This window comes from Elephas maximus, chromosome 19 (assembly GCF_024166365.1).
Source record: "Elephas maximus indicus isolate mEleMax1 chromosome 19, mEleMax1 primary haplotype, whole genome shotgun sequence".
In the NCBI taxonomy this organism is placed as follows: domain Eukaryota; kingdom Metazoa; phylum Chordata; class Mammalia; order Proboscidea; family Elephantidae; genus Elephas; species Elephas maximus.
In genome coordinates, this window is record NC_064837.1 from 26,687,427 (window position 1) to 26,701,959 (window position 14,533).

Here is a 14,533-nt window from a genome sequence, read left to right on the forward strand (position 1 = left end):
CCAAACTCATTCTATGAAGCCAGCATGACCCTGATACCAAAACCATGAAAAAACACCACAAAAAAAGAAAATTACAGACCAATATCCCTCATGAACTTAAACACAAAAATCCCCAACAAAATTCTAGTCAATAGAATTCAATAACATATCAAAAAATAATTCACCATGACCAAGTGGGATTCATACCAGGTAGGCAGGGATGGTTCAACATTAGGAAAACAATCAATACGATCCATCACATAAATAAAACAAAAGACAAAAACCACATGATCTTATCAATTGATGCAGAAAAAGCATTTGACAGAGTCCAACACCCATTCATGATAAAAAAAAAAAAAACCTCTCAGCAAAATAGGAATAGAAGGGAAATTCCTCAACATAACAAAGGGCATTTATACAAAGCCAACAGCCAACATCATCCTAAATGGAGAGAGTCTGAAAGCATTCCCCTTGGGAACGAGAACCAGACAAGGATGCCCTTTGTCACCACTTTTATTCAATATCCTGCTGGAGATCCTAGCCAGAGCAATTAGGCTAGAAAAAGAAATAAAGGGTATCCAAATTGGTAAGGAAGAGGTAAAAGTATCTCTATTTGTAAATGATATGATCTCATACACAGAAAACCCTAAAGAATCTACAACACAACTGCTGGAACTAATAGAAGAATACAGCAAAGCATCAGTACATAAGACAAACAAACAAAAATCAGTTGGATTCATCTATACCAACAAGAGAATAGAATATCGAAGAGGAAATCACCCAAGATTTTTGCATGTGCAGTCTTATTTGCAAAATAATGTTTTAAGAAGATAAATGATGGAGAGGCAGGACTTGGGTTTGTCTTAAGGTAGAGCTTGGAAGATAGTAAATCCTCAAAAAATATTTGTTCAGTGAAATGAATATATGTAGGATATGTTTTAGGGGGTGGGAGGAGGGACAGTTAGGGAAAAATCATATGGCATTAGTCCTGGTGTGATATGATGGAGGCTTGAATTAGGACAGTGGCCTTTCTTACAGAGGTTTGACAGTAAAAAAAGGAGAAAAGATAGCCAAATGGTTCAAGGGAATAGGAGAGCAGAGGCACAATATGAATAAAATAGTTTAAAATAGAATTTATTGAATGTTCTCGAACACAGTATGTTCTGTGTACTCTATAAGGCTAATTGAACAGAATTAGACCCCACCCCTGAGAGCCTGACTATGTGAGATAGTACACTGGATCTTAGCCAAAGGGCCAAGAAGTGATACTATGTGGGGAAAAAAATTAAAAGGAAAACTTGCATAAAAACTATCCTTAGAAATAAGGCATTACCGAAAAAGAAGAACAAAGTGGGAAGCCTTTCTTTACCTGATTTTAGAACTTATTATACCGCCACAGTAGTCAAAACAGCCTGGTACTGGTACAACAACAGATACATGGACCAATGGAACAGAATTGAGAATCTAGACATAAATCCATATACATATGAGCAGTTGATATTTGACAAAGGCCCCAAAACAGTTAAATGGGGAAAAGGCAGTCTTTTTAACAAATGGTGCTGGCATAACTGGATACCCATCTGCAAAAAATGAAACAAGACCCATACCTCACTCCAAGCACAAAAACTAACTCAAAATATAAAATCTAAAACGATAAAGATCATGGAAGAAAAAATAGGGACAATGTTAGGAGCCCTAATACATGGCATAAACAGTATACAAAACATTATAAAGAATGTAGAAGAAAAACAGGATAACTGGGAGCTCCTAAAAATCAAACACCTATGCTCATCCAAAGACTTCACCAAAAGTGTAAAAAGATTACCTACAGACTGGGAAAAAGTTTTTAGCTATGACATTTCTGATCAGTACCTGATCTCTAAAATCTACATGATACTGCAAGAACTCAACTGCAAAAAGACAAATAACCCAATTAAAAAATGGGCAAAAGATATGAATAGACACTTCACCAAAGAAGACATGCAGGTAGCTAACAGATATATGAGGAAATGTTCACGATCATTAGCCATTACAGAAATGCAGATCAAAACTACAATAAGATTTCATCTCACTCCAACAAAGCTCGCATTAATCCAAAAAACACAAAATAATAAATGTTGGAGAGGCTGTGGAGAGATTGGAACACTTAAACACTGCTGGTGGGAATGTCAAATGGTACATTCACTTTGGAAATCGATTTGGCGCTTCCTTAAAAAGCTAGAAATAGAACTACCATACGATCCAGCAATCCCACTCCTCAGAATATATCTTAGAGAAATAAGAGCCTTTACATGAACAGATATATGCACACCCATGTTCACTGCATTGAAGGGGGGCAGACTCATGCTAATAACACTCACAAAGAACAGAAAATAACAAATGTTGGCAAGGATGTTGGCAGATTCACGGACCCTTATCCATTGCTGGTAGGAATGCAAAATGGTACAGCCACTGTGGAAAACAATATGGTGGCTACTCAAAAAACTAAAAACAGAACTATTATATGACCCAGCAGTTCCTCTCCTAGTATACATCCAAAAGACTTGAAAGCAGAGACACAAACAGAGGCTTGTACATCAATGTTCACTGCAACACTATTCACAATAGCCAACAGGTGGAAACAATCTACATGCCCATCAACAGATGAAGGGATAAACAAAATGTGGTACATACATACAATGGAATACAACTCAGCCAGTAAGAGAAATGAAGTCTTGATACATACCAGAATATGGATGGAGCTTAAAGACATTAGCTAAGTGAAATAAGTCATTCACAAAAGGACATATATTGTATGACCTCGTTGAAATAAAAAGTCAAGAAAAGGCAAACAAACAAATGAAAACACTCACAAATAAACAGAGGTATATGCAACTTGCCCACTTATTCATTTACAATAAGAATATAATTGCTGAGCAAATCACAACAGCTGGAAAATCAAGGGAGTTCATTGGTAACAATGGATTCAGTCCAGAATTCTTCGGTCATTCTAGTCAAAAAGGACATATAACAAAACACAGGAAAGTGAACTTTCAGAACACCAAGGATGGAGAGAAGATCGTAAAGATTTCATCAAAGAATGGACTGTTGCAATGGACTACGACTTGTCAAGACCAATACCAGTTACAAGAGAAGTGTGGAGCAGACATTCACCTAAGCAAACTAGCCAGCTAGAATGGAGAGACATTCTCAGATATGCAAGGACTCAAAACTTTGCCTTCACTTCTTCTTTCTTAAGGAGACCTCGTGGCGCAGTGGTTAAGCAGCTCATCTGCTAACTGAAAGGTTGGCAGTTCAAACCCACCAGCCACTCTTTGGGAGAAAGATGTGGCAGACTACTTCTGTAAAGATTTACAGCCTTGGAAACTCTATGGGACCTTTAGGGTCGCTCACTATGAGTCGGAATCAACTCCAAGGCAATGGGTTTAGTCTTTCTTATAAAGTTACTGGAGGAAAAGCTTCACCAAAATTAAGGAATAAATCAAGAAGAAAGAAGATATGAGCTACGCAAATATAGGTGAAGTTTCCTGAATAAGCTCTTGGCTGCAAATGCAGAGATTAACTAGTCCAGACTGGAAGAGGAGGAGGCAGAAAGATGAAATTCTCCAAGAAAAAACAGAAGTGAAGGATTATCTGATGTATTTGAACATCTGAAAACTTTTTTTTTTTATTCTGCTTTAAATGAAAGTTTACAATTCAAGTCAGTTTCTCATACAAAAACTTACATACACGTTGTCATGTGACCGTAGTTACTCTCCCTACAATGGGACAGCACACTCCTCTCCATCCTGTATTTCCTGTGTCCAATCAACCAGCTCCTGTCCTCCTCTGCCTTCTCATCTTGCCTCCAGACAGAAGTTGTCCACATAGTCTCATATGTCTACTTGAGCTAAGAAGCACACTCCTAACCAGAATCATTTTATATCTTATAGTCCAGACTAATCTTTGTCTGAAGAGTTGACTTCGGGAATGGCTTTAGTTTTGGGCTAACAGAGAGCCCGGGGGCCATGACCTCTGGGGTCCCTCCAGTCTCAGTCAGACCATTAAGTTTGGTCTTTTTACTAGAATTTGAGTTCTGCATCCCACTTTTCTCCTGCTCCATCAGGGAGTCTCTGTTGTGTTCCCTGTCAGGGTAGCCATTGGTGGTAGCCAGGCACCCTCTAGTTCTCCTGGTCTGAGACTGATGGAGTCTCTGGTTTATGTAGCCCTTTCTTTCTCCTGGGCACATCTTTTCCTTGTGTCTTTGGCGTTCTTCATTCTCCTTTGCTCCTAGGTGGGTTAAGACCAATTGATGCAGCTTAAATGGCTGCTTGCTAGCTTTTAAGACCCCAGATGCCACTCATCAAAGTGGGATACTGAACGTTTTCTTAATACACTTTGTTATGCCAACTGATCTAGACGTCCCTTGAAACCAGGGTCCCCAGACCCCTGCCCCTGCCATTCTGTCCTTCGCAGTGTCTGGCTGTATTCAGGGAACTTCTTAGCTCTTGGATTAATCCGGTTGTGCTGACTTCCCTTGCATTGTGTTTTGTCCTTCCCTTAAAATAATTCTTGTCTACTATCTAATTAGTGAATACCCTTCTCCCTCTCTCCCTCCCTCCCTCCCCACCCTCGTAACCATCAAAGAATGTTTTCTTCTGTGTTTAAACCTTTTCTTGGGTTCTTATAATAGTGGTCTCATACAATATTTGTCCTTTTGCCACTGACTAGTTGTACTCAGCCTAATGCCTTCCAGAGGCCTCCATGTTATGAAATGTCTCACGGATTCATGGTTGTTCTTTATCATTGCATACTATTCCACTGTGTGAATATACCATAATTTGTTTATCCATTCATCCGTTGATGGGCACCTTGGCTGTTTCCATCTTTTTGCTATTGTAAACAGTCCTGCAATGAACATGGTGTGCATACATCTGTTCGTGTGAGGGCTCTTATTTCTCTAAGATATATTCCAAGGAGTGGGACTGCTGGATTATATGGCAGACATCTAGCTTTTAAAGAAAAAAAGTGCCAAATTGATTTCCAAAGTGGTTCTACCATTTTACATTCCCACCAGCAGTGTATAAGTGTTCCAGTCGCACTAACAACCTCTCCAAGACGTATTATTTTGTGCTTTTTGGATTAATGCCAGCCTTGTTGGGGTGAGATGGCATCCCATTGTAGTTTTGGTTTGCATTTCTCTAATGGCTAATGATCGTGAGCATTTCCTCATGTATCTGTTAGCTGCCTGAATGTCTTCTTTGGTGAAGTGCCTATTCATATCCTTTGCCCATTTTTCAATTGGGTCATTTTGTCTTTTTGTTGTTGAGGTTTTGCAGTATCTTGCAGATTTGAGAGATTAGATGCTGATGGGATTTGTCGTAGCCAAAAGTATTTTCCCAGTCTGTAGGTTGTCTTTTTGCTCTTTTGGTGAAGTCTTTGGATGAGCATAAGTGTTTGATTTTTATCTAGTTTGTCTTCTGGTATTTGTGTATTGTTAGTAATGTTTTGTATACAGTTTATGCCATTTATTAGGGCGCCTAGCATTGTCCCTATTTTTTCCTCCATGATCTTTATCGTTTTAGATTTTATATTCAGGTCTTTGGTCCATTTTGAGTTAGTTTTTGTGCATGGTGTGAGGTATGGGTCTTGTATCATTTTTTTGCAGATGAATATCCAGTTATGCCAGCACCATTTGTTAAAGAAACTGTCTTTTTTTTTTTTTTTTTATCATTTATCAGACTTTAGGCCTTTGTCAAATATCAGCTGCTCATATGTGGATGAATTTATGTCTGGATTCTCAATGCTGTTCCCCTGGTCTATGTATCTGTTGTTGTACAAGTACCAGGCAGTTTTGACTATTGTGGTGGTATAATAGTTTCTAAAATCAGGTAGTGTGAGGACTCCTACTTTGTTCTTTTTCAGTAATGCTTTACTTATTCGGCGCCTCTTCCCTTTCCATATAAAGTTGGTAATTTGTTTCTCCATCTCCTTAAAAAATGCCATTGGAATTTGGATCGGGATAGCATTGTATTTGTAGATCGCTTTGGGTAGAATAGACAATTTCACAATGTTGAGTCTTCCTATCTATGAGCAAGGTATGTTTTTCCAATTATGTAGGTGTCTTTTGGTTTCCTGCAGTAGTGTCTTTTAGTTTTCTTTGTATAAATCTTTTATGTCTCTGGTTAGATTTATTCCCAAGTATTTTATCTTCTTGGAGGCTATTGTAATGGTATTGATTTGGTGATTTCCTCGACATTCTCTTTGTTGGTGTAGAGCAATCCAACTGATTTTTGTATGTTTATCTTGTATCCTGATATATGCTGAAATCTTCTATTAGTTCCAGTAGTTTTCTCATGGATTCCTTAGGGTTTTCTGTGTATAAGATCATATCATTTACAAATAGAGATACCTTTATTTCTTCCTTACCAATTTGGGTGCCCTTTATTTCTTTTTCTAGCCTAATTGCTCTGGCTAGGACCTGAGTACAATGTTGAATAAAAGTGGTGATAAAGGGCATCCTTGTTTGCTTCCCGTTGCCAAGGGGAATGCTTTCAGAGGCTCTCCATTTAGGATGATGTTGGCTGTTGGCTTTTTATAAATGTCCTTTATCATGTAGAGGAATTTCCCTTCTATTCCTATTTTGCTGAGAGTTTTTATCATGAATGGGTGTTGGACTTTGTCAAATACCTTTTCTGCATCAATTGATAAGATCATGTGGTTCTTGTCTTCTGTTTTATTTATATGGTGGATTACATTGATTGTTTTTTTAATGTTGAACCATCCCTGCATACCCAGTATAAATCCCACTTAGTCACAGTGAATTATTTTCTTGATATGTTGCTGAATTCTATGGCCTAGAATTTTGTTGAGGATTTTTGCATTCATGAGGGATACTGGTCTGTAACTTTCTTTTTTTGTTGTGTCTTTATTGGTGTTGGTATCAGGGTTGTGCTGACCTCATAGAACGAGTTTGTGAGTACACCATCCCCTTTTATGCTCTGAAATACCTTTAGACGTAGTGGTATTAACTCTTCTCTGAAAGTTTGCTTGGAATCTCCAGTGAAGCCGTCAGCACCAGGGCTTTTTTTGTTGGGAGTTTTTAAATTACCTTTTCAATCTCTTCTTTTGTTATAGGTTTATTTAGTTGTTCTACCTCTGTTTGTATCAGTTAGGTAGGTAGTGTGTTTCTAGAAATTTGTCTATTTCCTCTAGGTTTTCAAATTTGTTAGAATACAGTTTTTCATAGTATTCTGTTATGATTCTTTTAATTTCAGTTGGGTCTGTTGTGATATTGCCCATTTCATTTCTTATTTAGTTTATTTGCTTCCTCTCCATTGTTTTGCCAATGGTTTATCAATTTTATTGATCTTTTCAAAGAACGAGCTTTTGGTCTTAACTGTTTCGACTGTTTTTCTATTCTCTATTTCATTTAATTCTGCTCTAATTTTTATTATTTGCTATTTTCTGGTGCCCAAGGCCTTCTTTTGATGTTGTCTTACTATTTGTTCAAGTTGTAGGGTTAATTCTTTATTTTGGCCCTTTCTTCTTTTTGGATGTGTGCATTTATTACTATAAATTGACCTCTGAGCACTGCTTTTGCTGTGTCCCAAAGGTTCTGGTAGGAAGTGTTTTCATTCTCATTTGATTCTATGAATTTCTTTATTCTGTCCTTAACTTCTTCTATAACCCAAAAGTTTTTGAGCGAGGTGTTGTTCAGTTTCCATGACTTTTTTCCCTTGCTTTTTCTGTTATTGATTTCTACTTTTATTGCTTTATGTGTAGAAAAGATGCTTTGGAATATTTTAATGTTTTGGAACCTGTTAATGCTTGCTTTATGCCCTAATATGTGGTCTTTTCTGGAGAATGTTCCATGTGCATTGGAAAAGAAAGTATACTTGGCTGCTGTTGGGTGGAGTGTTGAACATCTGAAAACTTTTGCTAGGCATCTGACAAATTTCTTTAAACATTTGTTAAAAAAAAGAATTAATAACAGGATGGGTAGATACTCAGTACGTATGATATACTGGTTAGTTGGTAAGTAGTCATGATTTGAGCCCCCTGACACATTCTCCCAGACCCACAGCCTACCCAGGATCCAGAAACTACTGGGTTAATGTCTGTCATAGCAGGGGGCCTCTAGATCTTATTCTAGCCCTAAGTGCCAGAACTTATTTTGATTCTTATGCTGGGTTCTTTAGGGAAGTAAAACCAGTAATGTGTATAAATACATTCAGAAAGAGATTTATATTAAGGAAATGGCTCCTGTGGTTATAGAGGTTGAAATGTCCTCAGTCCATGGGTCAGATTGGAGGCTTTTCTTGATTCACGTAGCTGCAGGAGCAGGAAAAACCAAGATCGGCAAGTCAGACAGCAGGGCTCTGGCTCATAGGCTGCGAAGACCAAAGAATCCCGAGATTAGCTGGCAAGACGGCAGGCAAGCTTCTAGTTCAAATCCCAAGAACCAGAGGTCAGATGAACAGGAGTCAGTTGCAGGATCTAGAGTGGGCAATAGTCCACAAGCCTTGTCAGAAAGTCCACATGTACTGGATCAAGCCACACCCCAAAGGAAGCTCCCTTTCAACTGATTGGCTACTCACAGCAGATCCCATCATGGAGGTGATCACATTATATCAGATCTCATCATGGAGGTGACCACATCATTATATGGCTGTCAAACTACATCATAACATCCAAACCACTGAGAATCATGGCCCACCTAAGTTGACACACAACCTTAATGATCACAGATTCTTTGGTGCTCTGACCTACCTATTGTCAACTGTTTTCACCCTTGGCAATTGATAAGAGGTACACAGAAACGAAGTAAACAGAAAAAAGAAAAAAAGAAGCAAGCATTAATTCCAGGAAAAGCAACAAAATTGGAAGTGAAAGTAAGCCATTGGTTCAGTAGTAAACAATATTTACACAGTCATAAAAATGTAACATTAATAATTTAACAAAACATGGTGAGATAACAATATTGGAGGGTGGAAGAAGAGGAAGTGTGGAGGGTAGTATTATAGTAAATCCTCAACCGCTATAACAGGACATTAATGAATACTGTTTACAAGTGTTACATTAACTAAGAGCTATGCAAACATTACAGTATAAAAATAAAGAGATATACTGCTAAAAAAAAGTTGAAAATGGGCTGCCTCCAGGAAACAGACCTAGGGTATGAAACAGAGCCGAGCTGCTTTTTTTTTTAATAATAAAAAATTGTGATGCTTTTTAATCAAATGCAAGCATTACTTTAATAAAAAACACAAGCAATATTGAAAAAAGTAAGGGTTAGCCGGATGGAGAAGATGTTCTAAGTATATTATAAACTCTAAATGACTATAGAAACATGACAATTCATTTAATTTAAAATTAATAAATGCCAGGAGCTCCTAATTAAGGGTTATGTAAAATAATAACCACATTTATAAAAATAAACTCAGTATAAATGCTTCATAATTCAGAAGAATAAAAAGTGCCAGAGATCCAAGGCACAGTTGCTTTCTATTTGCACGGAGCAACAGAGGAAGAAGGAGAGTCAGGAATAGAAGGAGGAAATGGATGTGTGGCTAACTGCCTCAATGAACAACTGCCATCTCTGCCATGAAACCAGAAGAACTGGATGGTGCCTGGTTACCATTACTAAACATCTTGATCAAAGGTTCTTTAGAAGATTCCTGATCAAGAGGAGGGAAATGTAGAACAGAATTTCAAATTCTCATGGAATCCATACTTTCTGGAGCCACGGAGGCTGGATGAATCCCTGAAACTATTGTCCTGAGATAATCTTTGAAACATAAACCGAAACCAAAACTAGCCCCTAAAAACCAAACAGAAGTTTACCTTAAATAATAAAGAATGTCTGCTTGAGCGTTGTGCTCTTTTCAGATCTAGCTATATGGGATCAAATTGACAACAGCAATTGGAAAGGTCAGATAGGAAGATTAGGGGGCAATGAGTTTGTGTTAATGGGGGAAGAAAAACTCAGAAAAGGAGGATGAGAGCGGTTGCACAGCTGAAAGAATGTAATCAACGTCACTGAATTGTACATATAGAAACTGTTGAGTAAGTGTATGTTTTGCTATGAATATTCTCAAAGAACCAAAAATAAAATAAATTATTAAAAAAAAAAGCACTAGAGACATACCTTGTTGTTGTTGTTAGGTGCCATCGAGTTCGTTCTGACTCATAGCAACCCTATGCACAACAGAACAAAACACTGCCCCATCCTGAGCCATCCTTATAATTGTTGTTATGCTTGAGCTCATTGTTGCAGCCACTGTGTCAATCCACCTCGTTGAGGGTCTTCCTGTTTTCTGCTGACCCTGTACTCTGCCAAGCATGACGTCATTCTCCAGGGACTGATCCCTCCTGACAACATGTCCAAAGTATGGAAGACACAGTCTCGCCATCCTTGCCTCTAATGAGCATTCTGGTTGTACTTCTTCCAAGACAGATTTGTTCATTCTTTTGGCAGTCCTTGATATATTCGATATTCTTTGCCAACACCACAATTCAAAGGCGTCAACTCTTCTTCAGTCTTCCTTATTCACTGTCCAGCTTTCACATGCATATGATGCAATTGAAAATACCATGGGTTGGGTCAGGCGCACCTTAGTCTTCAGGGTGACATCTTTGCTCTTCAACACTTTACAGAGGTCCTTTGCAGCAGATTTGCCCAATGCAATGTGTCTTTTGATTTCTTGACTGCTGCTTCCATGGCTGTTGACTGTAGATCCAAGTAAAATGAAATCCCTGACAACTTCAATCTTTTCTCCGTTTATCATGATGTTGCTCATTGGTCCAGTTGTGAGGATTTTTGTTTTCTTTATGTTGAGGTGCAATCCATACTGAAGGCTGTGGTCTTTGATCTTCATTAGTAAGTGCTTCAAGTCCTCTTCACTTTCAGCAAGGAAGATTGTGTCATCTGCATAACGCAGGTTGTTAATGAGGCTTCCTCCAATCCTGATGCCCCATTCTTCTTCATATAGTCCAGTTTCTTGTATTATTTGCTCAGCATACAGATCGAATAGGTATGGTGAAAGAATACAGCCCTGATGCACACCTTGCCTGACTTTAAACCAATCAGTATCTCCTTGTTCTGTCCAAACAACTGCCTCTTGATCTCTGTAAAGGTTCCTCATGAGCACAATTAAGTGTTCTGGAATTCCCATTCCCATACTTTATACCCCACCAACTTCACTTCTAGATGTCTATCCTAGAGAATCATTACACGTACTCAAGGAGACATGGGCAAGAATGTTTGAATAACAGAAAACTGGACACAACCTAAATATTCATCACTAAGGAAACAGATAAAATGTAGTGTATAATTGGATGGCATACTTACGAATGAAAGGAGATGAATTAGATCTACATGCATCATAGATAGCTCTCAAACAATGGTGTGTGAAAAAAACAAATTGCCGAGGAATATTTACAGTGATACTATTTATATAAATAAAAACCATGCTAAAGATTTCCTATGGATACCTGTACGTAAGTATTAAAAAAAATATTACATTGCTACATACCAAATAGCTAGGAGTGATTACCTCTGGGGAGGAGATCGAGTTGGGGAGTGCAAGTCAAAAGAGATTTATAGTTTGCTCTGTAATTTTTTTGTGTGTCTTCTTTTTCTTCCTCTTCCACATTTTCTCCTTCTTCTCCTCCTCCTTTTTCAGGGCAATGTATCTATACTACGTGAGTTATTAGAAAAAAAAACAACAACAAAACGGTATATTCTCAGAAGACTGAAAGTAGTACAATCTTCCCCTCCTGACAAACCTTATTTGGTACTAATATTCAAGGGAAAAGTAATTCTTACTAATTTTATTGGGGAAAATGCATATGTGCTTATAAGTAGGAACTCTGGTGGTGCAGTGGTTAAGCATCTGGATGCTAGCCAAAAGGATGGTAGTTTGAATCGACCAGCTGCTCTTCGGAAACACTGTGGGGCAATACTACTCCATCCTATAGGGTCACTATGAGTCGGAATTGAGTAGAGGGCAACAAGTTTGTTTTCTTTGTTTGTAGCTCACCGCTGTGGAGTGGATTTCAATTCACAGCCACCCTACAAGACAGAGTAGAATCGCCCCCATAGGGTTTCCAAGGTTGTAAATCTTTACAGAAACAGAGTGCTACATCTTTCTCCTGCTGAGCAACTGGTGGGCTCAGCCACCAGGGTTCCTAACTCACTCTAAGACAGCACCAAAAACCATAAAGATGGGTACAATTACTTCAGTATTTAAAATCACTTTGCATAACCCGATCTAACAAGGTGGCTTCCCATTATTAGTTAAGTCCCTTTACCTGCTTTGTATCCGCTCTTACTTATTTTGCAGTTAAAACTATCCTCTCAAAAGAAATAAACATACACTAACCCAACCCAGTGCCCTCGAGTCCATTCCGACTCATAGCGACCCATAGGACGGAGTAGAACATACACTATGTGTAGGCACTTCAACATTAACATAACAGAAAAGTAAAGGCTAAACAAGTCCATGAAAACAATGCAAATGACGCACTAGGTTACCATCACTACAAACCAGCAAACTACTGGTACCTGCGAGCACTGAACACACGTCAACCAGTTGAGGCGGTGAGCTCGGGCTCCTGGACTGCTCACGAGGACGAAATCCACAGAAAGAAACGCCTCTTCAAATTAGGGGTATAAAGTCGAAATGTCGGGCCCAGAATAGTATATCTGATGTGGGACGCATACCAAAATATTAACATTTTATCTGAGTAGTAGGAATATAATCAATTTTTTTTTTCTGTAATTTTCAAATTTCCAATTTAAAGAAGGGGCTAGTCCGGGTCAAGAGTTCAGGGTTTTAATTCTGCCACCAACTGACTAGGTACCTTCGTTCAACCACATTCTCATCTGAAGCCGGGCTACTGGACACCAGAAGGAAGAATTTGCACACTCCCCACTGGCTTTACATTCCGTGATACAATGACCCTGCCTCCCGCCGACTCGCCGACGACAGTGTTTTGGCCCATTCAGCTCACCGTCCGCGCAGGCTTCCAGAGCAACCCTAAGCTCCGCCCCCTCCGCTCAGGACGGCGCGAAAACCCAATCGACGAGAACTTCTTGGGAAGCCCTCCGGTCCGGTCTGCGTTCGGTCTGCTTTCCCTGCCCCGGCTCCGGTCCCGAGCACTCGGCCTGGGTCGTCCGCCCGGAGGGGTCACCCCGCGCCTACCGGCCGCGCCCCGAGTGCCTCGCCGCCCGCGCTTTCTCAGCGCTCCTTCCCGCGTTCGACTTGGCTGAGCTGGGCCCGGCCTCCGAGCCCGCTCCGGGCCGGTGGGCGCAGGGGAATCCGAGACGGACCCCGCGGCCCAACTTCGCGCTCCTCCAGGAGCGGGCCGCCTCCATGGCCGAGACGCTGGCCGACCCGGTCCGCGCAAGGTCCTAGGAGCAGGGGCACCGGGAAGCGGCGAACATGGTAGGGGTCCTTGCCATGGCGGCGGCGGCTGCTCCCCCTCCAGTCAAGGACTACGAGATTGAGGTGAGATCGAGTGTCTGTCGAGTTCTCCGGCTGTTGGAAAACGGGTGGTGGTAATCCCGACTTTGCATCTCAGAGGGGAAAGGAGGAACACGGAGAGGCCCCCCAGGAATGACATCGTGTGGAACAGTTGCTGGAGTGTGTCGTTCTTAGAGTCGTGATGAATTCCGACAAACCCTGGTATTGTGAGATGTTTAGAGAATTGCAGTAAGTTAGGACTTAAGATACCATGGCCAGTGCCCAGATTCTGAAATATTGGTGGACTGTGATGTTTTGGACTTGTGAGATGTCACGGAGGATCCCATGGTCAGGTTCTGGGTTCATGATATGGAATCCTAGAATTTGAGTTGAAAAAGAGCTTTAAGTCCACCTATTTTATCCTCCCTGTTCTGGGAATGCCACTTACAGTGTCACTGCCAGAATCAAGCAGGGTAAATCTATTACCCATGGCTCTAGATCTTAATATACTGCAGTTGGAAGACCCAGTGTGCCGTGCTGATGTTTGTTCGTCAAGTTTCAGTGAAATACTCTAAGCATTCTTTATAAACCAAACCTGTTGCCGTCTAGTCGATCCCAACTCATAGTGACCCTATAGGACAGAGTAGAACTGCCCCATAGGGTTTCCAAGAAGCCGCTGGTGAATTCCAACTGCCGACCTTTTGATTAGCAGCCTAGCTCTTAACCAATGCAGCACCAGAGCTCCAAGCATATTTTGAAAGAAGATTCTAATACCAGAAAGTAGCAGGCCAGCATTTTAAGACAGACATTACATCTTTACAACTTTTCATCTCGTGTTAGCATTCAAACTGAAGTATGTGCTCTGGTGTCTTGAATGAACCCAGATGTACACTCATTTAAGGGGGATACTTGTTTGCTAGGTCAAGGCAGTTACTCAGATTATCTAGGTATGAAGAAGGTCTTCTGATACTTGAATTACACAGTTCTTGGCTTTTTGTGTGGTCACTTTTATCAGTCTTCGGGTTATGGTTTCTGCTCTTGGTGGCCTGCTTAGAGAGCCTATTTCGTAATAGTGATATTCACTGTTAAGTATGGTAAAGGGAAAG

At 40.1% G+C, this 14,533-nt stretch overlaps 1 protein-coding gene and 1 long non-coding RNA gene across 3 annotated transcripts in view; one reads left to right on the forward strand and one right to left on the reverse strand.

Annotated features, from left to right (window-relative positions):
• Positions 1 to 11,522: 11,522 nt before the first annotated feature.
• LOC126062915 (uncharacterized) lies at positions 11,523 to 12,911 on the reverse strand. The gene is made up of 3 exons (XR_007514170.1): positions 12,826 to 12,911; positions 12,527 to 12,667; positions 11,523 to 11,660 (listed from the first exon to the last, which is right to left on the reverse strand). It is a non-coding gene; the product is annotated as an uncharacterized LOC126062915 (long non-coding RNA).
• Positions 12,912 to 13,387: 476 nt separating this feature from the next.
• Positions 13,388 to 14,533, forward strand: part of ATAD5 (ATPase family AAA domain containing 5) — a 52,021-nt gene continuing 50,875 nt past the window's right edge. For both annotated transcript variants that reach the window (XM_049859018.1, XM_049859017.1), the window contains exon 1: positions 13,388 to 13,472. In XM_049859018.1, the coding sequence (XP_049714975.1) occupies positions 13,407 to 13,472 (66 nt within the window). In that variant the 5' untranslated portion in view covers positions 13,388 to 13,406. The remainder of the gene's footprint in view (positions 13,473 to 14,533) is intronic.